Here is a 24,682-nt window from a genome sequence, read left to right as displayed (position 1 = left end):
TGGAGATGGTGATAGTATACTACTACTATAATAAGTTAATATATAATGTGGAAAGCTGATGAATCAGAAACAACAATATGAGGATATTAAAAATCTGAAGAAGGCTGCCTGTGGGGAAACAGACAAGGGGATGGAGTCAGGGAACTACTGATTTTATTATAAGACTTTTAGTACTATTTGATTCTTAACCATGTACGTATCGATATATTACTTTGATTAAGAAAAATTAATAAAAAATATTTAGGGCATACCAATAATATTAGTTTCTTCCAGGAGAAGAACTGTTTAATCATTATGTTTGACTTGTTGATTATAAAAAATATAGTAAAATCTGACTAAAATGAGATTTTCTAGAAAGTGGATGTAATTACTCTAAAGCAGTTTAGATTTGCCCCCCCCCCCCCATTAAGAATTGTAGCTCTGGGGCTTCCCTGGTGGCGCAGTGGTTGAGAGTCCACGTGCCGATGCAGGAGACACAGGTTCGTGCCCCAGTCCAGGAAGATCCCACATGCCGCGGAGCGGCTGGGCCCGTGAGCCATGGCCGCTGAGCCTGCGCGTCCGGAGCCTGTGCTCCGCAACGGGAGAGGCCACAACAGTGAGAGTACCGCGTACCGCAAAAAAAAAAAAAAAAGAATTGTAGCTCTGTAAATACCAAAGGGCCTAACAAAACAAGCAGTGTTATATGAAAGACAGTCGTATGTGTGGCCTGCACATCAAGTTCTGGGCCTGAAATAGGCCCCCACTAAAGACATGGGGTGTGGAGTTTGTGTTTTGCCACAAAGCTGTGGTTGTAAAACTTTGGCTTTAGGATTAAAGATAGGACTCTGTGTGACACTGAACCTTGGTTGCTACTCTTACCCCACAGCTAGTGTTTCTTTCCCTTAATAAAATAAGTTGATTTCCTCGTCCCTTGGAAAACCTCCAGACTGCTTTCACTCCCTCAGACTGTGCTTTCTGGAAGCAGCTGCACATATCACATTTGTTAATTTTAGTTCTTGACTTATGGGAGTAAGACTTAGGCAGGTAAACAGACCATCAGCTGATACAGTTAAGAGGCCTCTTTTGGAAATAACAATAGTTATTGACCACCTTCTCTGCATTGGGCACTTTCCATACATTATTTCCAATCTTCATAACCCAGTGAGAGAGCTACCCTTAAGACCATCCCCCAATTTTACAGACTAGAAAATTGAGTCCCTTGCCCAAGCTATCACAGTGAGTGGCAAGTTTGAGACTGAGAATAAGTTTGCGAGATGTCATACCTCATTCAGTCTCCACTGTGTTGCCTCCCCCTCTCACCTGGTTTCCCCATACCAGAGTCCCTGGACCTTTCTGACACTTGACCAATAAACAGTGTTATCTCACTGAAAATGTATGATACTTAAAGGGTTGCATGTATGCCCTTTACAGGGGCGAAAGTGGGTATGATTGATGTGATATTCTAAGCTGCATTCTCCAGTGGGTTGAGCCCACATCACTAGGGAGCCTGGCAGTCTCTCACTGGACAGTGTCTGCAGAATCAGAGGATGTGGGCTTTGTTGGCATGTGAAATAGCATACACATACCTCAAGATCTTTGCTCTTTCCTCCTCAAGTTATTAACTGGGCTGGAAACAGTGAAGGGATCAGTCAGATCTGGGACCGTCTGGTCCTGGGGGCCCCAAACCAGGCACCATGTCAGATTCATCTGTCCGCCTTAAACTCCCACCCCGATCCTGCTGCTCCCACGTGGAGATTCCGCATCCTGCATCTGTGTCCTGCTTTCTTCCCTTGACCAACTTCTGTGGTGGGCCCTTGTCCACCTGCCCACCCTGCTTTTAAAAAAATAGGACTGAACTCCAAACTTTAAAAAAACTCAATCTGTATCCAAAATTTTCAGAGAAGAGTTCTCTTTTGGTAACTTGTTTAGAGTTATACAATTTCTTTAACTCACAAATTGCTTTCAAATGAATAAATTTTAGAAATATCCGTCCCTGTTTGTCCTATTCCCAGGGAAAATAAGAAGCAGCTCTTCCCACTTCCAAAACAGTGGTTTTTAAACTTAAGTGTGAGGACTTCCCTGTGGTCCAGTGGTAAAGAATCCACCTTCCAATGAAGGGGACGTGGGTTCGATCCCTGGTCGGGGAACTAAGATCCCAGATGCCGCGGGGCAACTGAGCCCGTGCGCCTTAGCAAGAGAGCCCGCGTGCAACAGCTAAGACCCAATGCAGCCAAAAAGAAGAAAGAAGGAAAATAATAAATATAATTTTTTAAATGTCTAATATATGCACACAGATCATCTGGGGAACATGTTAAGATACAGCCCGCTCCACATATTCTGATTGTGTAGGTCTAGAACGGAGATCAAGAGTCTGCATTTTAAGTAAGTACCCCAGGCAATTCAAAATAGGTTGTCCATGGACTTTTAGAAACATACAGCTCAGATCCCATACTTTAATGTAATTAAGGACCTTTATTCTTTCTTTCTTAATATTCTTAATATATTTTAAAATATTCTTAAATATCAATAGTTCTAATTCCCTGAATTGTTTTAAGACATATTTTTCAATAGTTAATGATTTTTATTTCATCCTCTGGCTTTGCTACAGTTATCCACCGTTCACGTAAATTGCAAATTATGTCCATTTTGGAAAGTTCAAGGGCTTTAGACCTTACTACTTCTAGGTGTGTGAACCTGGACAGAATACTTACCTGTCCCGATCGCTGCTTACCCCCCTGTTTCCTTACCTGTGAAATGAAACTACACAAAATTCATAGGGTTTTTGGGAGGCTTGTGCCTGGTACATATTAGGCACATATTAAAAGTTTATTCCTTTCCCAAACTGAATGTAATGTAGCAAACACGTTAGTTCACAGTCTTTTTAATTTCTTTGTTTGTTTTCCTTTTTTTTTTTTTCTTCTTTAAGTTAATGGCTTTTAGGTTTAAGGTTGCTTAGAGGGAATCCTTCTCAGGCCTTTCTTCATTCTAGTAAGGAGATTGAAGCTCTTTTATTTGCTTGTAACAGAATGGTTTTTGTATCTTGTGAATAAGCTTCAAAGAGCATCAAAAGACAGATCTGGAAAGAGCTGGTTTAATTTAATTTAATTTTAAATTTAATTTTAAATTTAATTAAATTTTAAATTTAATTTTAATTTAAAAGTACTGGTTTAATTTGGTGCTGTGCAGCTTGACAATGTTTTCAATATTCGTTGCTGCTAATTCAGAGTGTTTTGCCAGACCTGTTCATGTATGGTTTTATAACTAAGTTTTAAAAGATTTGGACACAGTTTATAAGCATTACTCATTTTAAGAGTTTTTAAAGGGATAAAGTCATTTTATTTGATTTGATTATTTATTTATTTATTTAGGCTGCGCCCGACCTTCACTGCGGCATGCAGCATCTATTTAGTTGCAGCATGCGGACTTCTTAGTTGTGGCATGAGGGCTTCTCTTAGTTGCAGCATGCGGACTTCTTAGTTGCGGCATGCATGCGGGATCTAGCTCCCCGACCAGGGATCAAACCTGGGCCCCCTTGCACTGGCAGCGCAGAGTCTTACCCATTGGACCACCAGGGAAGTCCCCAAAGGGATATGGTCATTTTAGACTCAAGAGTAGAATATTAGTAACAGTCATTAGCTTTTTAAAATAAACTTACATCCTAGTATAAAGTACAGCACATGCAAACAAATACCTGGGCCTGTATTAATTGATAGAATTCAAGGATATGGTTAGAATTGCAAAAATGTCCATTAACATATAATCCTTTGCATTAAGGTGCCTATTTGAATATAGCCCATTAAATCTTAAATGCTATATAATGACAGACTTTATTATAGTCTGGTCCAAAGACCTTTAACTTTCTAAACTGGCACCAACACAGTAGTTTTCAGCTTGTTTGTACTGGTGGCACCCTTTGGGGTTTTATTTTTGGCATTACACTGGAGGTTGAAAGTTTCAAGTAACACTAAACAAATTGGCTATCATTACAAACACGCTCTCTAGCAGAATGATAGTGTCTCCCAGAATCTAGATAGCATCCACAGTCACTTGTCACCTGGTGGCCCTGTAGCCCTGTGTCTCCAGGCGATGGGAACTGCTGTGTCTTCTTAGGTGCCTATGAGGCCTGACCTGGTACTACAACACAAACCATAGGTCCCTTACTTGCAGTAGGAACACATTTTGTACATGAATCAGAATCTGACAGGACATCTCTAAAAAGTTAATGACACCCTGGCTGAGAAACCCTGTGATATACACTAGTCACATCCAGTCCAATTTGAACTGTCCTGTACTAGTTTTGGCAGACCTGAGTGAAGATCTTGTTACTTAGCCATTCCTGGTGTACTGAAGATACCCAGGTTTTTGTCACTGCAGGTTAGGCTAGACCACGAACGAGTCCAGCTTTGCCTCTAGAGCTGATCACCGTAGCTGGGGTCTCTTGACCAAGGCTGCTTTTGAAACATATGACAACCTTAGTTATTTAACCAAAGATATAGATATCCAAAGCTTTAATTTACTTGGAATTTATTCTTGGTGGGAAGGGGCTGCATAATCCACTGGTTAGGAGCCTGACCCTTGGAGCTAGGTAGACCTGGGTTGAGTCCAGCTCTGCCTGTTTCCAGCCATAGGACTTTGGGCGAGGTGCTTGACTTCTCTAAACTTCAGATTTTTACCTGAAGAATCAGATAATAATTCTGTTTTCCTCACAGGATAGTTGTGCAAATGCAATGTGGTAATGAACAGAGGGTGCTTCTCACAAGAGTCTGACTCATAGTAAGATCTCAATACATGTCAGCTCTTAGTATTCACGTGCTCTAAGATGTGTACTAACTTAATTTTTCTCCCTATTGCAATTTAGTTATCTAACACTGTTTAGATAACTTCACTTTCCTATAGTTACTGAAATTTATCTGATTTTATTTATTTATTTATTTTTGGCTGCATTGGGTCTTTGTTGCTGCCAGCGGGCTTTCTCTAGTTGCGGTGAGCGGGGGTTACTCTTCGTTGAGGTGCACGGGCTTCTCTTTGCGGTGGCTTCTCTTGTTGCAGAGCACGGGCTCTAGGTGTGCAGGCTTCAGTAGTTGTGGTGCACAGGCTCAGTTGCTCTGTGGCATGTGGGATCTTCCTGGACCGGGGCTTAAGCCTGTGTCCCCTGCATTGGAAGGCGGACTCTCAACCACTGCGCCACCAGGGAATCCCGGCAGGTAGATTCTTAACCACTGCGCCACCAAGGAAGTCCCTAGCTGATTTTTATTAAATTATTTGATATGATTGGATTCCATATGGTTTCCCACTGATCTGGATTTCCAGTTTTGTGCCAAGGAACACATTATTGTGATTACTGTTATTTATTATGTTGTTATATTTTATGATATTGTCTTATCATTCGTTATAAAAAGATTTGAGCCAAGTACAGCAATGAAATGGATTTTAAACAATGGCCCCCCGTGGCACACACCAAACAAGGGAAGACTTCTCTGTTGAAGAAAATGAGGCTTCTTAAAGAAGGGACACAGGCCATGACCCTGATGAGATCTCATTGTGGAGACTAAGCTCCCTTTACAAATTATCAGAAGTTATGTTTGAATTTGAACTTGCCCGTCTCTTTTGGCTCCTAGTCTGGATGTATGATTTGACAAATGTGTTGCAAACTTGTGTAGTTGTAATGTGGGTTGCAGCTCTCTGATTATTCATTCTTCAGACACCCATTGAGTTAGCCTGAATCACAGTAAGCTCACTGAGTATAAATGAGACCAGAATTGATAATTCCAGAGGAATTTGCATTATTCACCAACAGTCTAGGGACATTGGGTTCGCCAGGGCACCGCGCCCAGTGGAACTCACTTGGCCTTAAGTGGTGCAGGTTGGGGGCACCTCCTGCCACAGAGATGCAGGCCTGCCCTCCCCAACTGCCGTAGTTGTCGGTGTCTTTCTTGGGGTGTTAGGACCGCACTTCCCAACGTTGAGAACCCGTGAATGCCGCGCTTAAAATAACCACCCTCTCTTTCCTTAACCTAGAAATTGGCGGGACCCCGGTTTCGGACCGCGGTAACGGTCCAGGGCCGGCCTAGGCCTTGAGAACGCCGGGAAGCTCTGGGTCCGGGCGCGGCGCGGAGAGGGTTAAGGCGGCGGGGGCGGGCCTCGCGGGCCGGGCTCCTGGCCCTTTGTTAACAGGCGCGTCCGGAGCGGAGACCGAGACGCGGCCGCGGCCACGGGCGGGCGCGCGGGGCGGCGGGGAGGCGGCATGGCGGGGCCGCGGGGGCCCGGGAGGGCAGGCGGGGCCAGCCGGGAGAGCCGGGCTTGAGCCACGCCGCGGAGCCAGCCCAGGGCGCCGGCCTCGACGCCGCCGGCACGCGAAAATGTTGGAAATTTGCTTGAAGTTGGTGGGCTGCAAATCCAAGAAGGGGCTCTCGTCCTCCTCCAGCTGTTACCTGGAAGGTAAGCGCGGGGCCGGCGCCGGGACTGGGTGTAGGCGGCCGCGTGTCCGCCGCCGGGCCTTCCTAGGCCTCGCCCGCCCGCCCGCGCGCGTTCCCTCCTCTTCCTCTCCCTCCCTCTCCCTCCCTCTCCCTTTCTCGCCCTTTCTCTTTCTCACTCTTTCTCTTTCTTTCTTTTTCTTTCCCTCGCCCGCCCCTGGGCGCTGCCGCGAGCCGGGAGGGTGCGGGGCTCCGGCCCCCGTGCACTCACCGCGGCAGAGCCCATGTCGGGAGGGCGAAGTCGCGGGCCCCGGGCTGCGGGGCTCTGCCCGAAAGTTGGGGAAAGCAAACTCTACAGGCCTGAACGGCCTTGTGAGCCCACGTTTTGGAATTTCCACCGTTAATTAGGAATTATGTGTCAAAAAGGTCAACCCGTGTTTGTGAAACATATGATTTTCATTAAGTCTCGTGTACAAAGAGCACACGGCTCTACCATTTATGGATACAGAATTTCAAGTGATCTTCCTACTCCCCCCCCCCCCTTATCTACGGACCACGAAGAGGTCTTAGGAATTCTCTCACTTTTGCGGGGCGAAAAGAAAAGTTACACCGCATTTTAAGAAGGTATTTTGAACGAGTCCAGGGTACTTGGGAGGGAGGAGGATAACCTCCTGTTAAGTTCCTTCGGTAAAGCCTCAGAGCCCGGAGCGGTTCACTTTCGCCCTCTTTCCATTCTACTCTCCTTTTCTTCTCTAATCCCATTTTTTTCTTTCCTGTTTATTTGTCTTTGTTTTCTGTCTTAGTAAGGTGACAACTGAAAAAAAAAAAAAAGCGCCAATTGAGTATGATGAGTGGACCTCATTTTGTAGCTTCAGGGTGAATCTGAAATTTATCTGATTTGGGGACTGGTCATCCCAGACTGCTTGCTTTCAGCAGAAAGGCTAATTGTACTTCAGAGATGTAATCCTGCTTGCATTTGTTTGTCATTTTCATTCAGGACTTGAAATAGGAATAGAAATGTAAAGCTCATTTTAGAACAAGTAGAATTTCTGCTGCCGTAGTGCCATGAAGTTTTAATGTTTTTCTTTTTAAAACGAAGGCGAAGTAAACGGAGGCCTTGTTAATCGTCTAACCTAGTTTTCTTTTCTTTCCAACTTTTTGACTTGAGGGTCTGCCTGAAGTCACATACATGTGCAGCTCAAACCATAAACTCCAGTGATACAGGTGCCCCTCTTGCTGTGAGATGTGTATATTGTTAGCCCAAGGTTAGTCCCTTGGAGAAGATGCATCCCGATGGAGTGGGCTCACAAAATCTAGCATTTAGAGGGGAAGATGGTTTATTTGTCCCTAAAAGTTGGCATCCGAGCAGCCAAAATCATCTTCAGTTAATATGTTGCTTACTTTCCAAGTTGCTCAAAATTCTGGACACATTCTCATTTACATCTGTAACGAGTTAGTGTTAGGCATTACCATCTCCATTTTGCAGATGGATACTTAAGGCAGAGTAGATGAATGGGCTTTTGTAACTGCAGTGATGGAAGAAAGGTTAGGTCACAGCAATGCTGTGACATTGTTTTGTTTTCCTGGGAGTAAACAGGAGATTTAGTTCTTACCTGGCTGGTCTAATTATTGTTTTGGGGGAGGGGAGACAATCCAATGCGTCTTATTCCAGCATGTCTTGAAATAATGTTGACTGTCAAGTCTCAAAAAAAAAAAAATTCTGATTACAGCAGACTGCCTTGCATTAAGGCTTCATCTAGGAAGGTATCACTCTAGGAATTCTTTTTTGTGACTGAGTTTTCCTTCTTTCATTGTTATGGTTAATCGGAGAAAGTAAACGGAATTACTGTTTTGTAGTTGAGAGAATTTAACAAACCTCAGTGATCGTTTCTTAAAGACTGGATGTGCTATTAGTCGCTTGGGAAAAACACTTGCCAACATCTGGATAAGTAATCCAGGCTTTTTGTTTTTACTGACATCCTCAATCAATCAGTCAGTGTTTAATTGACATGCACTAGGGACCCAGGCATCCCAAGTCACGGAGAAGATTGAATACGGTCAAGTTTTCCATTCTATCAGAGAAAGTTCAGCCATAAATGCAACTTGATCACGCATCTGTTGCTACTTGGGCCTAGCTGTCAAAGCAACAATTACTACATGCTTACTGTGTTCCAAGCACTGTTTCAGCATTCTGTATGATTTAATTTGCTTATTTCTCATGATGGCCCTTTGGTTACTTCCATTTTATAGATGAGGAAGCTGAGGCATCTGAAAGTTAGGAAACATGTCTAAGGTCACAGAGCTAGCACGTGGTGGTGCTGGGATTTGAACCCTTGCTGTCTGGCTCCAAAGAGCCCAGTTTTAGCCAGTATAATGCTTTACCAGCTGTGACTGTTTATATCCTTTGGAACTCTGTGTGGATGTTAAAATGGTATCTTCAGAAACACTCTAAAGCCTGAAACAAGGATATTCTTTTTTTCTCTTCTAGAAGCCTAATACTGATAAAAATGATTACCTTTAGCAGTAGATGTATATTAAAATAGCTGTACATCATAAAAAATTCTAAATAGGAGAGTGAAAAGAAAATTCTGTCCTTTATCCAGTTTCCCTACCCAGAAGCCTCACTTGAGTTTCTTGTGTGTCCTTCTAGAAACATTTTATGCATATATAAGCATTTATAGCATTTAAATTTTGTGCTCCAACTTTGTGAAAGTATATGTTTATAGCAGTAACTATTCACCATGACCACATTTTGCTTTACAATCTTAGGTTTACTTCAAGCACTGAATTTTCTGATTATTTCTTCCCTCTCCTAGAGGTGTGAAAGAAAACATGAACATTAGCCAATTGAATTCTTTTTTTTCCCAGTTTACTTTTATTTATTCATGTATGTGTGTTTGCGTACATTGTGCATGAATGTTGCACATGGGCATGCTAGTTCTGTACTGTGGAATCAAAAACTAATGTCTGTGAAGTGAACTCTTCCTGAACTTTCAAAATTTATTTTAAGGGCCCACTTTTAAACGCTTCTTTTCAGCAGTTAACTTTCTGGTGAATGCTTTATGTGGCGCCAGCCACGCAGATACACTTTTAGAACTTATGCCTCAGAGAAGCTTAAGCTCTCTTTCTAAATACTCTCTTCTGAGGTCATCAGATACTTCCCTTGTTTAGTAACAAAGAAAATCTGAAGCTCTTTCTGTAACCAAATAGAAAGCCAGTCAGTCCTTTTCATTTGGGGTTACGTTGAAATTGTTGAGCATTTATGATGTGACAGTTCTTTGGCACCAAGCACTTCATAGACATCCTCACTTCATTCTCATACCAACGCTATGAGGTTTCCAGAGAAGAGGAGGAAGAAGGGCCCCAGTTCACTTTGGTTGGAAATACTTTTGAATATGGAGTCAGGCGATCCCAATTTTCATCTCTCAGCTTTTCTGTTTTCTTACCTCTGAAGACCGAGAGAACAAACATTCTGTCCAGCCCACCTTCAAGGATTGTTTTGAGGATCTAGGAGATGATTCAAGGGAAAGTGTTGAGACCAATAAAGTCCTAAACGTATGTATTTATACTGATGTGAGGTTCTTTTGAGATGTCCTTAAATCAAGGCAGTGTTATGGCCAGGGTATTGCCAAGGTCCCATTCTCACGTGAAGTGCGCAGCTCTGGAGCCAGCCCGCCTGGGCTCAGATGCCAGCCGGGGCCCAGATGCTGGTGACCATGGGCACATTGCTCTCTGAGCCTGGTGTTCTCATTTTTAAAATAAGGCTCAGAGTAGTCCCTACCTTCTTGAGTTGGGAGATTCACATGAGAGATTTCATTTAAATTGTTTAGCACAGAGCAAGATGTTTGCAAATGTTAGCTGTTGTCATTTTAAGTAAATATTTCACAGTCTAAAATGTTGGCATTGCCAATTTCTCTAATGGCTGAAGTGTGATGGTAGAATAGAGCTAAACCCACCCATAGTTTTTCTTGTTGTTAAGAAAACAATTTGTTTCCAACTTTGCTTTGATGCATATAATTAATACTCCCTGTCCATGGTTTTAAGGAAAAGTATCTTCCCTTCCTCTGACGCTTTTTTTTTAAATAAATTTATTTATTTTTTGGCTGCGTTGGGTCTTCATTGCAGCATGTGGGCTTTCTCTAGTTGCGGTGAGTGGGGGCTACTCTTTGTTGCGGTGCGCAGGCTTCTCTTGTTGTGGAGCACGGGCTCTAGGCGCACGGGCTTCAGTAGCTGTGGCTCGTGGGCTCTAGAGCGCAGGCTCAGTAGTTGTGGCGCATGGGCTTAGTTGCTCCGCGGCATGTGGGATCTTCCTGGACCAGGGCTCGAACCTGTGTCCCCTGCATAGGCAGGAGGATTCTTTTTTTTTTTTTTTTTTTGCACTACGCGGGCCTCTCACTGCTGCGGCCTCTCGTTGCAGAGCACAGGCTCTGGACGCGCAGGCCCAGCGGCCATGGCTCACGGGCCCAGCCGCTCCGCGGCATGTGGGATCCTCCCCGACCAGGGCACGAACCCGCGTCCCCTGCATCGGCAGGCGGACTCTCAACCACTGCGCCACCAGGGAAGCCCAGGCAGGAGGATTCTTAACCACTGCGCCACCAGGGAAGTCCTCTGACCCTTTCTTATTCCCATGGTGAATACTTTAATTGTGGAAGAAAAATCCCATTGGTTCATAGTTGGCATCTTATTTCTTCTCTCTAGAGGCAGTATTTCCACAGCTCCAAACATATGAAAACTGAAAATTTCATACTACTTATTACCTTTATTGCAAAATCAAATAGTAATTTTGCCAGTGTAATCACTGGTCTGAAATAGAAACAGGAAAAATTATTGATGGGTAGGTTTTTAAAATCCATAACATTGTATAACATGATGACTATAGTTAACAATACTGTATTGTTTATTTGAAAATGGCTAAGAGAGTAGATCTTAAACTTAAAAGTTCTCATCACAAGGAAAGTAATTTGTAACTATGTATGGTGATGGATGTTAACTAAATTTCTTGTGGTAGTCATTTCACAATATATACATATATCAAATCATTACGTTGTACACCTTAAACTCATACAATGTTGTATGTCAATTATATCTCAATAAAACTGGAAAAAAGTAAAACCAAAAATAGGTATAACAAGAACTGAAGATCAGATGAGACATTGGAAGGATTTAACTTTTCCTCTGTAATGGTGAATCATAATTAAACACCCAGAAGAATGACTTATAAAATAAATTCTTAGGTTAGTTGTGTTTTGTTTTGTTTTGTTTTGTTTTTGCAGTATGCGGACCTCTCACTGTTGTGGCCTCTCCCGTTGCGGAGCACAGGCTCCGGACGCGCAGGCTCAGCGGCCATGGCTCACGGGCCCAGCCGCTCCGCGGCATGTGGGATCTTCCCGGACTGGGCCACGAACCCGCGTCCCCTGCATCGGCAGGCGGACTCTCAACCACTGCGCCACCAGGGAAACCCTTGTTTTGTTTTTTACTTTTTTTTAGTGGAAAACTTTTAAACCTGTAACAAAAGCAGACGGCATAATGAACTCCCTTGTACTCATCGCCCATCTTTAACATTTATCACTTATGGTCAGTCTTGTTTTCTTGCCTAAACCATTTGGAAGAATAGCTTGCTAGTTACTGACTTTTGCAAGACTAACTTCGTCCTCGGATAATGACAGTCGTTATTCTCTGAAATTGGTTTTCAAATCCTTCTTTCTTTTTCATTCATTCATTCATTTATGGCTGCGGTGGGTCTTTGTTGCTGTGCGCAGGCTTTCTCTAGTTGCGGCGAGCGGGGGCTACTCTTCGTTGCGGTGTGTGGGCTTCTCATTGCGGTGGCTTCTGTTGTTGTGGAACACGGGCTCTAGGCGCGTGGGCTTCAGTAGTTGTGGCACGCGGGCTCAGTAGTTGTGGCTCGCGGGCTCTAGAGCGCAGGCTCAGTAGTTGTGGCGCACGGGCTTAGTTGCTCCACAGCATTTGGGATCTTCCCAGACCAGGGCTCGAACCCGTGCCCCCTGCATTGGCAGGCGGATTCTTAACCGCTGCGCCACCAGGGAAGCCCTCAAATCCTTCCTTCTTAATCCACACCTTCGATACTTTGTTATACTGTATGTTGGGTGGTGGTGATAGAGAAGACAGACAGAGGGGAGAGATACAGACAGACTGGGAGACAAAGACAAGAAGTCAAGATAAGAGGGAAGGAAGGGGTGGGGGCTGGGACAGGGGCAGAGTGGGGATGGGGATTGGCAGAGAAGAGATCCAGAGATGAGAAGGAAAAAGAGCCAGATCATGAGAGAGCAGTGCTGGAGACTGAGTGACACCGACAGACTGACAGACAGACAGGTGGCTTGTGGATGGGTAACTGGAGGGAGAGCAGGTGAGTCACTTTACCTCTGCTTCCACTTCCTGCCCTCTCAACTGCACTCGGTACTAGCTGTTATTCACTCACGTTCAGTGACATAAACTTTAGCCTTATTACTCTTAAATTCTCTTTGGAGACCTAATCCTTATCAGTCTCACCAGTCCTCAAATTTACCTGATAGCATTGTACATTGAATACCTTAAAATTTAATTTAAAGGCGGGCCATGAGTAGAATTAGCCATTGCTTTTTGGAGCCAAAATGCCTGTTTGGGGGTCATGTTCACGTACTCCAGTTAGCAATAGGAATAATAATGGCTAATGAGACCTTCTGGGGAACTGGCCTGCCATTGGGCAGCCCCTTCACTTAAGTCGGGTCTAAACTGGCCCAGGAGCCTTGATGATGCTTCAGAAGAGAACAGGCATTGTGAAATTAGTGCTTTCAAACCATCCCAGGCCTGGCAGGCAGAGGGGAAGGCTTTCAGTCTGTTGCAAATGGCCTGTGACAGAATAAAAATGCTTTTATGGTTAGCAGGCTCACTGTGGACAGTTTGCATCTGGGCCAGTACAGGGATTCATGGAACCTTTCTTTGCCCACAGACAAGAAGTGTGTGGAGGCATTGGATCTCACTGGGTGTCTGCCTGTTAGGAGACTGTAACAAATCCTATTTCTTTTGAAAGCACAGAGAAATGTACTTTCCTGTTACATCTTGTTTTAGGATCTTGGCCATGGTTTACATTCCATTAAAAAGTTGCTGTATTTCCTAGATCTTTATAAAAGTTTTCCTGGTCAGGTTGCATTTGCTTTTCATCTTTACTGTCTGTCATTTCTGCTTTTCTTAATTCAGGTTAACAGATAATTAAGGTGCACTCTTCAATCATGACTTAATATTTTTACCTTCTTGCTAAAGACAAAGAAGTACAGGGTGTTCTTACAACTGAGTTCATTTTAAGAAACACTGAGCGGTGGTGCTGTATGTCCTGTGTTGCATTAGGCAGGTGCTGAAGACTCTGATAAGGATGCTTGGTCTTTGCCCCAAAGGAATTCACATTATTGTGGTAACAAAAATAAGAGAAGGAATAATTATCCTGTAGTGCAGTGCCCTGGTGCCAGGTACCACTCCCGCATTTGTGCAAAAATTCTCTGCATGCAGTATGCGTTGAGCCCTCCTGACAGCCCAGCTAGGTTGAAACCATCGTGCAGTTGAACTGAGGCTCAGAAATTAATATCTTAAAGACGTGGTGGGCTGAGATTTGAACAAGGCTTGTCCACCCTGGAGCCCAGGCTTACTGTACTGCAAGGGACGTGGGGACAGATTCCTTACTGTGTCCCTATCAGACACCAAGTGCTCCCCAGATGAGGTGAAGGGGAAGTAGTCAACGGGAGGAGAGGCGGTAGGGAGGCAGAAGGACCCATCAGAGGTTTCCTAGAGGGCGTGAGGGCGCAGGATGCGGAGTGGGCTGGGAGGGCATTCCAGGGGGAGTGACTGGCCCTTGTCCAGGTGCACACAGCTGAGGCAGCAGCAGGGAAACTGCAAGGCATTTGGGGAGGCTGGGTGAAGAGTGGGTGTCGGCGGGGGGAAGGTGCTGCTTCTGGAGCGCCGACTTCTCCTGTAGAGGTGGTGGCAGTAACAAGCCCAGCCGTTTTCTGAGGGCCCGTTTTACTCGCTAGGAGCAGTGTCGCCTGCATTATGGGCAAACTGCCGCTATCCTGCGAGGCACATGATAGCACTGTTCCTTCTGTTGCCACAGGTGACAGCGCTAGTATTGATAAAAGTGACTGAGCGTTGACAGGCAGAGCTGCCTCCCAAGGTTTCTGTTCTGCCTCTTGGCCAGCAGCCATCTCAGTGGGTTTTAACAGAAGAGTGACTTGGTCAGATCTGCATTTTAGAACGACTGCTCTGGTGGCAGTGTGGAGGTGGAATGAAGGGGGGGGGGGTCGAAGGTGGAAACCAGTCAAGGGTGTGGTGGGGCGTGGAAAGTACGGGACTGATCAGAGGTTTAGGAGGGAAGGTGGCCAGGCTGTGGGTGTGCACTTACTGGGATGATAGGGAGAGGGGGTGTGTGTGAATGATGGGGTTGAGAATGGTTTGAAGACGGTAGGGTCTTATTTTATAGTGGTCTTTATACTTCATTTGCAGTAACTGTAGACTTCTTTGACAGTAGATTCTTAGAAGGTGACACAAAATTCCTTTTATTTTTTTGCTTTCTGGTGGAGGGAGGGGGGCAGGGACTGTGTACCTTCAGAAGGGAGCACTGTGTACCTGGACTGCCAATGGGGACAGAGGTTAGGATGGAGAATTCTGTTTTCTAAAATTGGCTAGGAACATTATAATGTAAAAAGATTCCCAGACACAGTTAGACCTTGGGCTAATTTAAATAACTTTATTTTTTAACTTTTTATTTTTTAAAGGAGATTTCTCTAAGAAACCCATTCAATTTATTACCTACAATGCCCCTAAGTGGGAAGTAATACAACTGCATTTATCTAAAAAGAAAACTGAATAATGCGGGCTTTGAGCTAATTTATTGCAGCGCCCTTTCTAGGCCCTTCTCCCTCTCAGGTTACTGGGGTTCTAGTGAACGCAAATCTGTAGTGTAGCAGTTGTGAACCTGCAAGGCCCTCGGGATCTGGCGTGGAATTCGGAGCCTCCATGTCCTTGGATGGAAAAATATTAAAACTTTATTTCACTAAACATAACTGAAAATTAGTATATTATTCTTTAGAGAACGTAGGTAACAAACCACAGTAATATTAGCAGTACTTGTGACTTTGCCACCAGTAGAAATCAGATATTTTCATATCATGTAACAATTGTAATTATTACTTACACTCATTACTACTTTGAACTGACAGTAGCTACTACTAGAGCTTGTTATTTAAGGTGTTAATAAAGGAGCATATATTTAATGCATTAATAAAGAAGCACCGTATCACAAATTACTTCTTTAAAAATATTTTGAGGACTGTTTCAATAGAGTTGTTTTCCTTTGCAGTGCTGCATATGTATTTGATGCAGTTACAAACTGTATTCTGAGAAGGAGTCCCTGGGCATCACCAGAGGGTCCACAACACAGCCCAACTGAAGACCCCTCCCTTAGCAGCCTTGATGTGTCAGGCTAGCCTTGGGTCCCTGTGTTAATAACCCTGCTTCTCTTGCCAGGCACGGTCTCGTTCAGGGTCCACCTCCTTCCTACTGAGCTCGCCCCCCTCACAACTCCTGGCCCTCAGTGTCCGTGTCCTTATCAATTAATCCGCAGGACAGCGCCCATCTTCTATTAGACTTTTGCTTTGAGGGTGTGTCAGTTTTCATGAACTGTGTTTCTCCCACAAGGAGCAGAGGCTGTGTGATGATTCCTTGCATCGTTACCACGTTGCCCTACCCCTGCTCCCCAGCAGCTGACACAGTGTTTTGGGGCGCTGGGAACATTTTGTTCAGAGTGAGAACTTAATGCCAAGGCTATATTCAGCTAAACTTGTTTTTTTTTTAATAATTTTAACTGCTCCGGGTGAGGGTGTAAATTACAAAATAAAGGACCATGTAGAATGTAGATAAAATGGCTTTCATCGAGTTCAAATTGTGGGAAATAATACTTTTCCTCTAAGCTCATATCATAAAAAGTTGTATTAGACTGTTAAATAGTCTGAGCGTGATCTCATCAGCTGGAACCGAGTATGAAATAAAACACGAAGGCTTCCTTCTTTTCTGAAGGATCTGTTTTATAGATTTTTTAATTACAGAGATTCCTTGAGCTAGAGCATAATAATGCAGGGCCCACAAAGGAAATGAGACTAAAGCAACCAGGGTTTCAATGATTGAATGTGAGCAAAAGTGAAGGGAATGTTTATCACCCGCGACACGCTCCACCCTCGCGCCCCTCCCCCACCCTGAACCCCAGCGAGAGCCCCAGTGTGGATAGTAATGACTGCCACGGAGCTGGCTGCTCTCACTCTAGAAGGAACCGTGACCTTGGGCACGAGCGCCAACAGGAAGGTAGGAAGCTTCCCAGGGATGTTTTTCCTGGAGGTGAAGTCTCCCCTCCCCTCCCCTCCCCTCGGGACTGCAGTAGCACATTACTTCCTCCTGCTTTTTGCCAGTGGCAGCTCCAGCAGCAGCCCCTGAAAGTCTAGACAGATATGCCATATGGGAGAATCTTTTGTAAACATTTTTGATCAGTGACTCACAACTTTAAGAAAGGATTATCTTTGTATAAAATGCTCTTTAAATTGTACTTTAAAGACCCAAGCTATTTTCTTAGAATACTGTCCAAATAAGTTAATCACGCACAGATCCAGTGCATTCTGTGGCGTTGTTCTTACAGAATTTTCAGTTAGCTAGTCTCATGGTTGGAGCCATAGCTTTTTAGAGCTTTGGAGGCATGTCTTTAGATAGCACCATTCTTGGTATATGACTTTTCCTGAGTTTTGTTGGTGAGTAGGAACCTTTTCATTAAAGATGTGGTGAAATAACAAAAGGATTTTCAATGAGATGGGAGACATTTTTGAAGATATAAAAAATATTTTAAAAATATAACTCAGGATGCTGCAGAAAACGTTAACTAAACTTTTTAAGAATAATAGATGCTAAGATTCCTTTTTCCATTGGCAGAACAGAAGAGGGGAGCTGTTTGGGGCATCCTTTTTTAATGAATCCTTTGAGCTTCTTTAGGGGGTCTAACCTGGGACTGGCAGGAAGTTCATGTATTAAGCAAGGAAGATTTAAGTACATTCTGCAACTTTGGCCTTGTAAACTGTGATCATTTTTAAGGTTGACAAGCATAGTTCACTGTGAAATGAAGCAAGGAACTTGGCATTTATACATTGTGAGTCAATTTTGACATCAGCCTGGATTGGGAATTCACTGGAAGGTTTTGGTGTTCGACTGTGGCTACACTTCAGTGTCTCGATCCAGAGGCAAGCATGAGCAATACTTCCCTTTGGGCTTTGGCCATTAATTTGTGGAATGGAGCAAGAATTGGAGAGGAAAATTGAAAGGCTGCCTTGGATTTCCTGACGTCCTGTTGAATCAAAAAGCTGTGGGAGGCCCTTTCCTTCCTGACAAAGGCCTCATCCCCTCACATGAAATTCTCAGCATCTGTCTCCACGTTAGGGACAGTCCCTCTTTAACCCATACTTTTAAGTCGACAGTCACCCCTGAGCCAGTATCTGTGTTCTGCCTATTCCAGGTGTTTTCCAGGCTACTTCCCCTGATTATGTAACTTTGATCAAATCCAGATGCTGCAGAATGTTTGATAGAAGAGGTCAAATGGCATTTGAGAAGAAAAGCATTTCTGTATTCATGACTTTGCTTTAATTTCCTGTGTAGGCCTGGTCCGCGCAAGTCGTGTGCTCATGGCCACGAAGTTGGGACACTGGAGGGGAATGCACACATACTTTCTCAGGACAGCTTGAGGAGATTCCCTCCCCACCCTGTGTACTTTTTCATGTTAGATGATCAATTATATAAGTGTCCGCTGGCTTCTATATATGACAGGTTTTTTTTATTGTTTTCTGATTATAAAAACAATCCACATTCATTGTGAGACATATGCCAAAATACAGAAAAGAATAAAGAAAACTTAAAATGTTCGTAATCCCACCACCCCAAGTTAAATTACTGTTAATGGTACTTGTTAACATGCTACCATGCGTTAACTACTGTTCACATTTTGATATAGTTCCTTCTGGACTTTTTTTCAATTTTTATGAAATGGGGTATTGTTATAGTATATTTCCAAGTTATTAGATATTTTTTCCAAAAATATTTTGAATGGCTTTACGAATGTATTCTGTTTTATCGATGGACCACGAACTAACTTATCTCGTGTTGCTAAATATTGTGTACCTTTCCTTTTCTGTGCTGTTACTTAAAAATCAGTATATACAAATCATTGTGTGGGTCTCCTGGGATAAATTCCTAGCAGTATGTCAAAGGTGATGGAATTCTTTAAAGACTCAGTTCGGTTCACATTTCCAGTTTTTCTCCTAAAATGTTACAGCAATATCTATACTAACTATTAGCATTGTATGAGAGTGCCCATTTCATTGAAGTTTTATTACCCTGTTAGCCTCAAGAAAATGTCCCTGCCCAATTTCATGGAGAATTTGCATTTCTTTGATTATTAGGAGGGTAGACATGCTTTCCGTGTTTAACGGTAATTTAAATTTCCCGTGTGCTGCTTATTCATAGTTTTGGTCTATTTTTCCATAGAGGAGGGTTTTCTCTTTTCCTTTTGATATGCAAGAGTTCTTCTATGTTAAGAATCCTTTGCCTTGGACATATATACACTACCAAACGTAAAATAGATAGCTAGTGGGAAGCAGCCGCATAGCACAGGGAGATCAGCTCGGAGCTTTGTGACCACCTAGAGGGGTGGGATAGGGAGGGTGGGAGGGAGGGAGAGGCAAGAGGGAAGAGATATGGGAACATATGTATAACTGATTCACTTTGTTATAAAGCAGAAACTAACACACCATTGTAAAGCAATTATACTCCAATAAAGATGTTAAAAAAAAAATAAATGAGTAAAGAAAAAAAAAAGAATGCTTTGCCTAATAATTTTACTTAATATCGACGTAACGACAGTAGAAGCTCTTTTGACTTGCTTTCACCGAACTGACTTGCTGAAGCGACCAGCGGCTCGGCTTCCTTCATAACACATGCCTCTCTGGTGCCCACGGGGTAGGGCAGCCGCTCCACTACCACACATTGCTCCCACCACCTGAGTCACAGCCACACCCAGAGCCACTTGTGTTTCTTTCTACACCTCTTTATTTCAGATACACTTGTTGCTTTAATTACTTGGTTAATATGCAACCAGTGAAATCCAAATGTGAACAGAGATTTGTCTCTATGAAAATTTAAGTGAATGTTTTAGATAGCCTCTGTAAATGCAGGTCACTTTTTAAAAATTCCTACAGGACTAGGTGTGAGTGACACACCTATAAACATTGGAAGGGATTGTACTGGGATGACATATCGAATGGCTCCAGCTTCTTCTTCCACCTGTAGGAAGCTGAAGTGAGATGATGCATTATAGATAGGATGGTAAGACAACATCCAACTGTAAACACGTACCCACACTCAAAAGGACAGTCCTTGGCCCTGTCGTCAAGACTAGCAAATCAGTGTACATTCAGGTGGGGTTAGGGGATCACAGATTTTAATTTTCAAAAATTCCCTGCTTTGACCAGGTTTTTTTGGTTAATCGGTCAGTCTGTGATCACGATGGCACTAGATATACTTTTAGAGCTGCTGTAAGTAAGTACTCAGAGAACAGGGCCTAACGCATCACTAAGCCTTTTGCACATTCTAGGAAATGGTAGTGTTACAAGATGCTCTTCCTTGAAATTATCTTTGCCCTCAAGATTCATAAAACAAAATTACCAAGCATAGTAGTGACATAATTTGAGATTTTCTCTTTTAGAAAAACAATTCCTGAAGGTTCACTATAGTCAGTAGTACAAAAGCTAGAATTGGGAGGCCTTCTTATTTATGTTCTATTGGTTTATTCCAAAGAGATAGTTTAAACAATGTTTGTTTCTGAAAGTTCTCCAGTTGTGTTTCCGGAAGTTTAGGCTAGTCTCTCAGATGTATCAGGTGCCTCCAGTGTCTTTTTTGAAGTGAGTACTGCAGAATCACGCCCATCCCTGAGCTGGGTGTTACTGCCCAAGAAAAGATGTTTGGGGGTCCTCTAAATCCATAAAAAGGGAAATTTAAAACAATTTTGTTCTGTTGCCATTTATGTTTGGTGTAAACAGATGGTAGGTCTTTCCATTCTTCTCAAATTAGAATTTTCCCCTTTCCCCCTTTTTAAAAGTTTGATTTCTTAGCCATAATATTCTATAACTGTTAAGATCTACTTGGAGTAGATTTGCTGGTGTGAAAGGACCCATGGAGAGTTTGAACATAGTTCCAAAAAAAAAAAAAAAAAGAGAAAGACAAGAAAAAACTTCAGGAAAAAATATTGAACTGTATTTAACCCTGTAGTGAGTAATAGTCACACATTCCTAACGTAAAAGATGCAGATTGGTTTTCAACCTTTAGAATCTACCTATAGACAAAAATGAAAGACTTTATTAAAGAATAGAACAGAATTTCTTTTACACAAAGTGGAAGAAAATGTAAAGAAGGCCGTACTTCGAGTGTAGAGGGGGGAAAGCTGGAAGGAAGGGTAGGATGTTAATATCCTTATCTTGTGAGGTAAATAGTTGAGAGATATGGTCTCTAGCAGGAAGAAAAGGAAATAAAAGTGTAAGTCTGTTACTGAAAATGCAAAGGTGACCAGTAGAGGCTGGTGCAGGAGAGATGGGGGGAGAGGGAACAGCGATTATAATGATATAGCTTCTGTTCAGAGAGATGGAGGTGGTCACCAAGAAAACAGCTGTTGCCTCTGGGTGTAGACGGGAGTGGGATGGAAACTGTTTGTCCTTCATTATAAGCTCTTCAGCACTATTTGACTTTTAAATTATGCACGTTTATTAACTTTCCTACATTTAAAAATGTTTTAAAGCAAGAAACTTTTGCTCCATGTTATAACATAAGCAATGGCAAAGACGTGTGAGGATGGACTGTCTCTATTTCTAGTTGAATTTTTTGAATTAGTAAACTTAAAAAGTTTAAACCATTTGGGAACGGTAGTTACCACTCCAGAATGTAAATATTTAGGGTTTTTCACAAGATTTGGGAAAGGAAGAGTCCATTTTTTTAAATCACCTTTCTGATTAATAGATAATATGTGCAGATGTTAAGAAATGAAATAAATTAAGAATATATGTAATGTTGGATACACAGACTTTTTTGCTCCTGAGAATAAAACTTTCTTCCCTGTTTCTTTCTTCTGTTTCTCTCTTTCTCTTCCAGAAGCCCTTCAGAGGCCAGTAGCATCTGACTTCGAGCCCCAAGGTCTGAGCGAAGCAGCTCGTTGGAACTCTAAGGAAAACCTTCTCGCTGGTCCCAGCGAAAATGACCCCAACCTTTTCGTTGCACTGTATGATTTTGTGGCCAGTGGGGATAACACTTTAAGCATAACTAAAGGTAAAAGATCTGTGGGCAGCTGGTGATCGTTGCAAGAGACAGAAATCCGGGGAAGCCGGAGCCGGACTGGCTGCCCCTTTGCTGGCGGAAAGAGCAGCTTTAGTTTGGAATGCAGAGAGACCCGAAAAACTAACAGCATCCTTACAAGCGTCACTTTTCCTTAAGGAGAAGAGTTCCTGCATAGTTCTTGGCAAAAACAGAGCTTTCCCTATTTTATATTGAAAAAGACATCTGGACCAAACACTGAAAACACTTTTTTTTTTTTTAAGAAAAAGTATCTTTCCACTAAAAGCTTCCTTATATTAGAAACAAAGCACTTGAGTAATAGATTTATAAAAACTGAGGCTATATATTTATCTGCATATTCAATATAAACAGGGAGCTTCATACTCATACGCTTGTAAATACATATATTTACGTGGACTTGTTAAAATGAAATAGGTATTTAGGAACTTGGAGATCTTTAGTAATCATAGAAGAGTACGTGAGAATGAACGAATTAGCTTCTAAAACTGATATGTCTGATTTGGTTCTTTTCTTCTAAGGTGAAAAGCTCCGGGTCTTAGGCTACAATCACAATGGGGAATGGTGTGAAGCCCAAACTAAAAATGGCCAAGGGTGGGTCCCAAGCAACTACATCACGCCAGTCAACAGTCTGGAGAAACATTCCTGGTACCATGGGCCCGTGTCCCGCAACGCCGCTGAGTACTTGCTGAGCAGTGGGATCAATGGCAGCTTCTTGGTTCGGGAGAGCGAGAGCAGTCCTGGGCAGAGGTCCATCTCGCTGAGATACGAAGGGAGGGTGTACCACTACAGGATCAACACTGCTTCTGATGGCAAGGTAGGGGGCCCCAGGCAGGGGAGCCGATGGGCCAGGGTGGGGACAAGAGGTCCTGCCGCTAGGTTGATAAGGTTTTGCAACAAAGCTCAACCAAGAAGATGTTTGAAACAGCACGCATCATCCCACTAGCCTTGTTAAAGACCCTCCGTTGAGGACCGATCATGTGACATTACAAGTCCACGGGCTGATGTGGTTCTCTAATTGTCCCGCTGGAGTTTGGTTATCAGCAGGTTCATAAGATAAGTGGATCATCTGTTGGGTTTTGGACGTATTTCTTACACTAAGACTCTTCCTTTTTAAAAAAAAATCTCTTATATGAAAGTAATTTATCCTAAGTGAGGAAAATTCACACAATAGATGGTTATTTTTAAAGTGAAAGACCACCTTAATAGCACCTCCCCAAAACAAGTCTGGTACGTGGCTTTCTTTCTATAGATAAAATCACATTTGTGTGTGTGTGTGTGTGTGTGTGTGTATAATACATATATACACACAGTTTTTAAACAAAAATGGGATCACGTCATACCCGTATATTTCCAAACCCGAACTGTAGTTTTGTAAAGGAGTTGATATATATGGTTTTGTGGTCATAATACATATATACACACAGTTTTTAAACAAAAATGGGATCACGTCATACCCGTATATTTCCAAACCCGAACTGTAGTTTTGTAAAGGAGTTGATATATATGGTTTTGTGGTCAACAGTCATTAAGAGTCCATGAAGGGAAGGGAGAAATTAACATGTACTGAGTTCCTACTGTTTGGTGGGGCATTTTTCAACCTTCATTTCTTTTAAACCTCACCTTAGTCCTCAGGGCAGATACTGCTTTCAGCTGCATTTTTGCATTAAAGAAATGAAGGCTTAGAGGGATAAAATTTCTTGCTGAAGATCACATAGTGAGTAACTGATGGGAACTAGGCTCAGATTCCACTGTCTGCTCCGCTGCACCACGCTGTTGTTGAGGGTGCAGATAGGTGGATTGTCGGGATGGGCCCAGATGGTGTATGTATTCTTTTAATAATATGTAATGCATGCAAATGGTTTAAAAAAAAAAATGAGTTGCCGTGAAACATAATTCTGTCTCCTAATTCAGTTCCCCTGCCCAGGCAACCACTGTGACCAGTTTCTCCCAGAGTTCCCCAGTATATATATGTTTATATTTTTAAAAAAAACAGAAACGATGCATAATCTACACTGTCTGCATCTTGCTTTTCCCACCTAGTAATATATTTTGGAGGTTGTTTTATGGCAGCACATTTAGAGCTGCCTCATTCTGATTAATGACTGCCTAGCGTGGATGGACCATCATTTATTTAAGCAGTCCCCTGCTGGCCGACTTTTAGGCTGTTTCCAATCTTTTGCTATTATAAATAATGCTGTTGTAAAGTGGATTTCAAACCTTTAAAAAAAATAGCCCACTGTAAAAAAAAAAAAAAGTTTTACGTCACCATCCGGTACACACACTAGGAACAGAAGGTTCACGAAACCCTACTTACTCTTACTGTACGTAACGCATTCTGATACTTTATATACCATTCTGTTCTGTTTCATTTTTTTTGAAACTCCTGGTCATGATGCACTGAGTTTATTTCATAGACCCACTAGTGGGTCACGACTGGCATTTTGAAAATACACTGCACATACTTCTTTGTGTACAGTCCAAGCATATGCAAGGTAAGTTGCTAGAACTGATTGGAGTTTATGTTGATATTGCCAAATTACTTTCTTTAGAAATTGTACAGATGTGTTTTCTCACCAGCAATGCTGTGAGAGTGCGTGTTTCCCCTTCCCCTCATCACCAGTATATTCTCAGACTTGTAAAAACATCCCTGTCTCTGATTGGTAAAGATGGTATCTCATTATGTTTAATATACCTGTGCTTCCTATGCCATTTACTAAACTCATCCTTTCCTGTGTATTTGAGGTATACCAAATTTGCATATGTATTTAGGTCTGCTCTCTTCCATTGGTCTGTCTGTTCATATGCCAGAATCAGACTTTTAATTGTTATGGCTTTATAATATGTTTTAATATCTGGTAGGGCTAGTTTAGTTCCTTTCT

The 24,682-nt window shown here is 42.7% G+C and overlaps 1 protein-coding gene across 3 annotated transcripts in view; it reads left to right on the top strand.

Moving 5' to 3' along the window:
• Positions 1-24,682, top strand: part of ABL1 (ABL proto-oncogene 1, non-receptor tyrosine kinase) — a 132,484-nt gene that overhangs the window by 82,394 nt on the left and 25,408 nt on the right. For 2 of the 3 annotated variants that reach the window (XM_082842099.1, XM_082842101.1), the window contains exons 2-3: positions 21,603-21,776; positions 22,322-22,617. In XM_082842099.1, the coding sequence (XP_082698225.1) occupies positions 21,603-21,776; positions 22,322-22,617 (470 nt within the window). Of the gene's footprint in view, positions 1-6,306; positions 6,418-21,602; positions 21,777-22,321; positions 22,618-24,682 lie in introns of those variants that run through there. The other variant, XM_082842100.1, reaches the window with a different exon arrangement.

The sequence above is a fragment of the Leucopleurus acutus genome (genome assembly GCF_964270905.1).
Source record: "Leucopleurus acutus genome assembly, chromosome: 7".
NCBI classification, from domain to species: Eukaryota; Metazoa; Chordata; class Mammalia; order Artiodactyla; family Delphinidae; genus Leucopleurus; species Leucopleurus acutus.
This window is presented reverse-complemented; position numbering and strand designations above follow the sequence as displayed.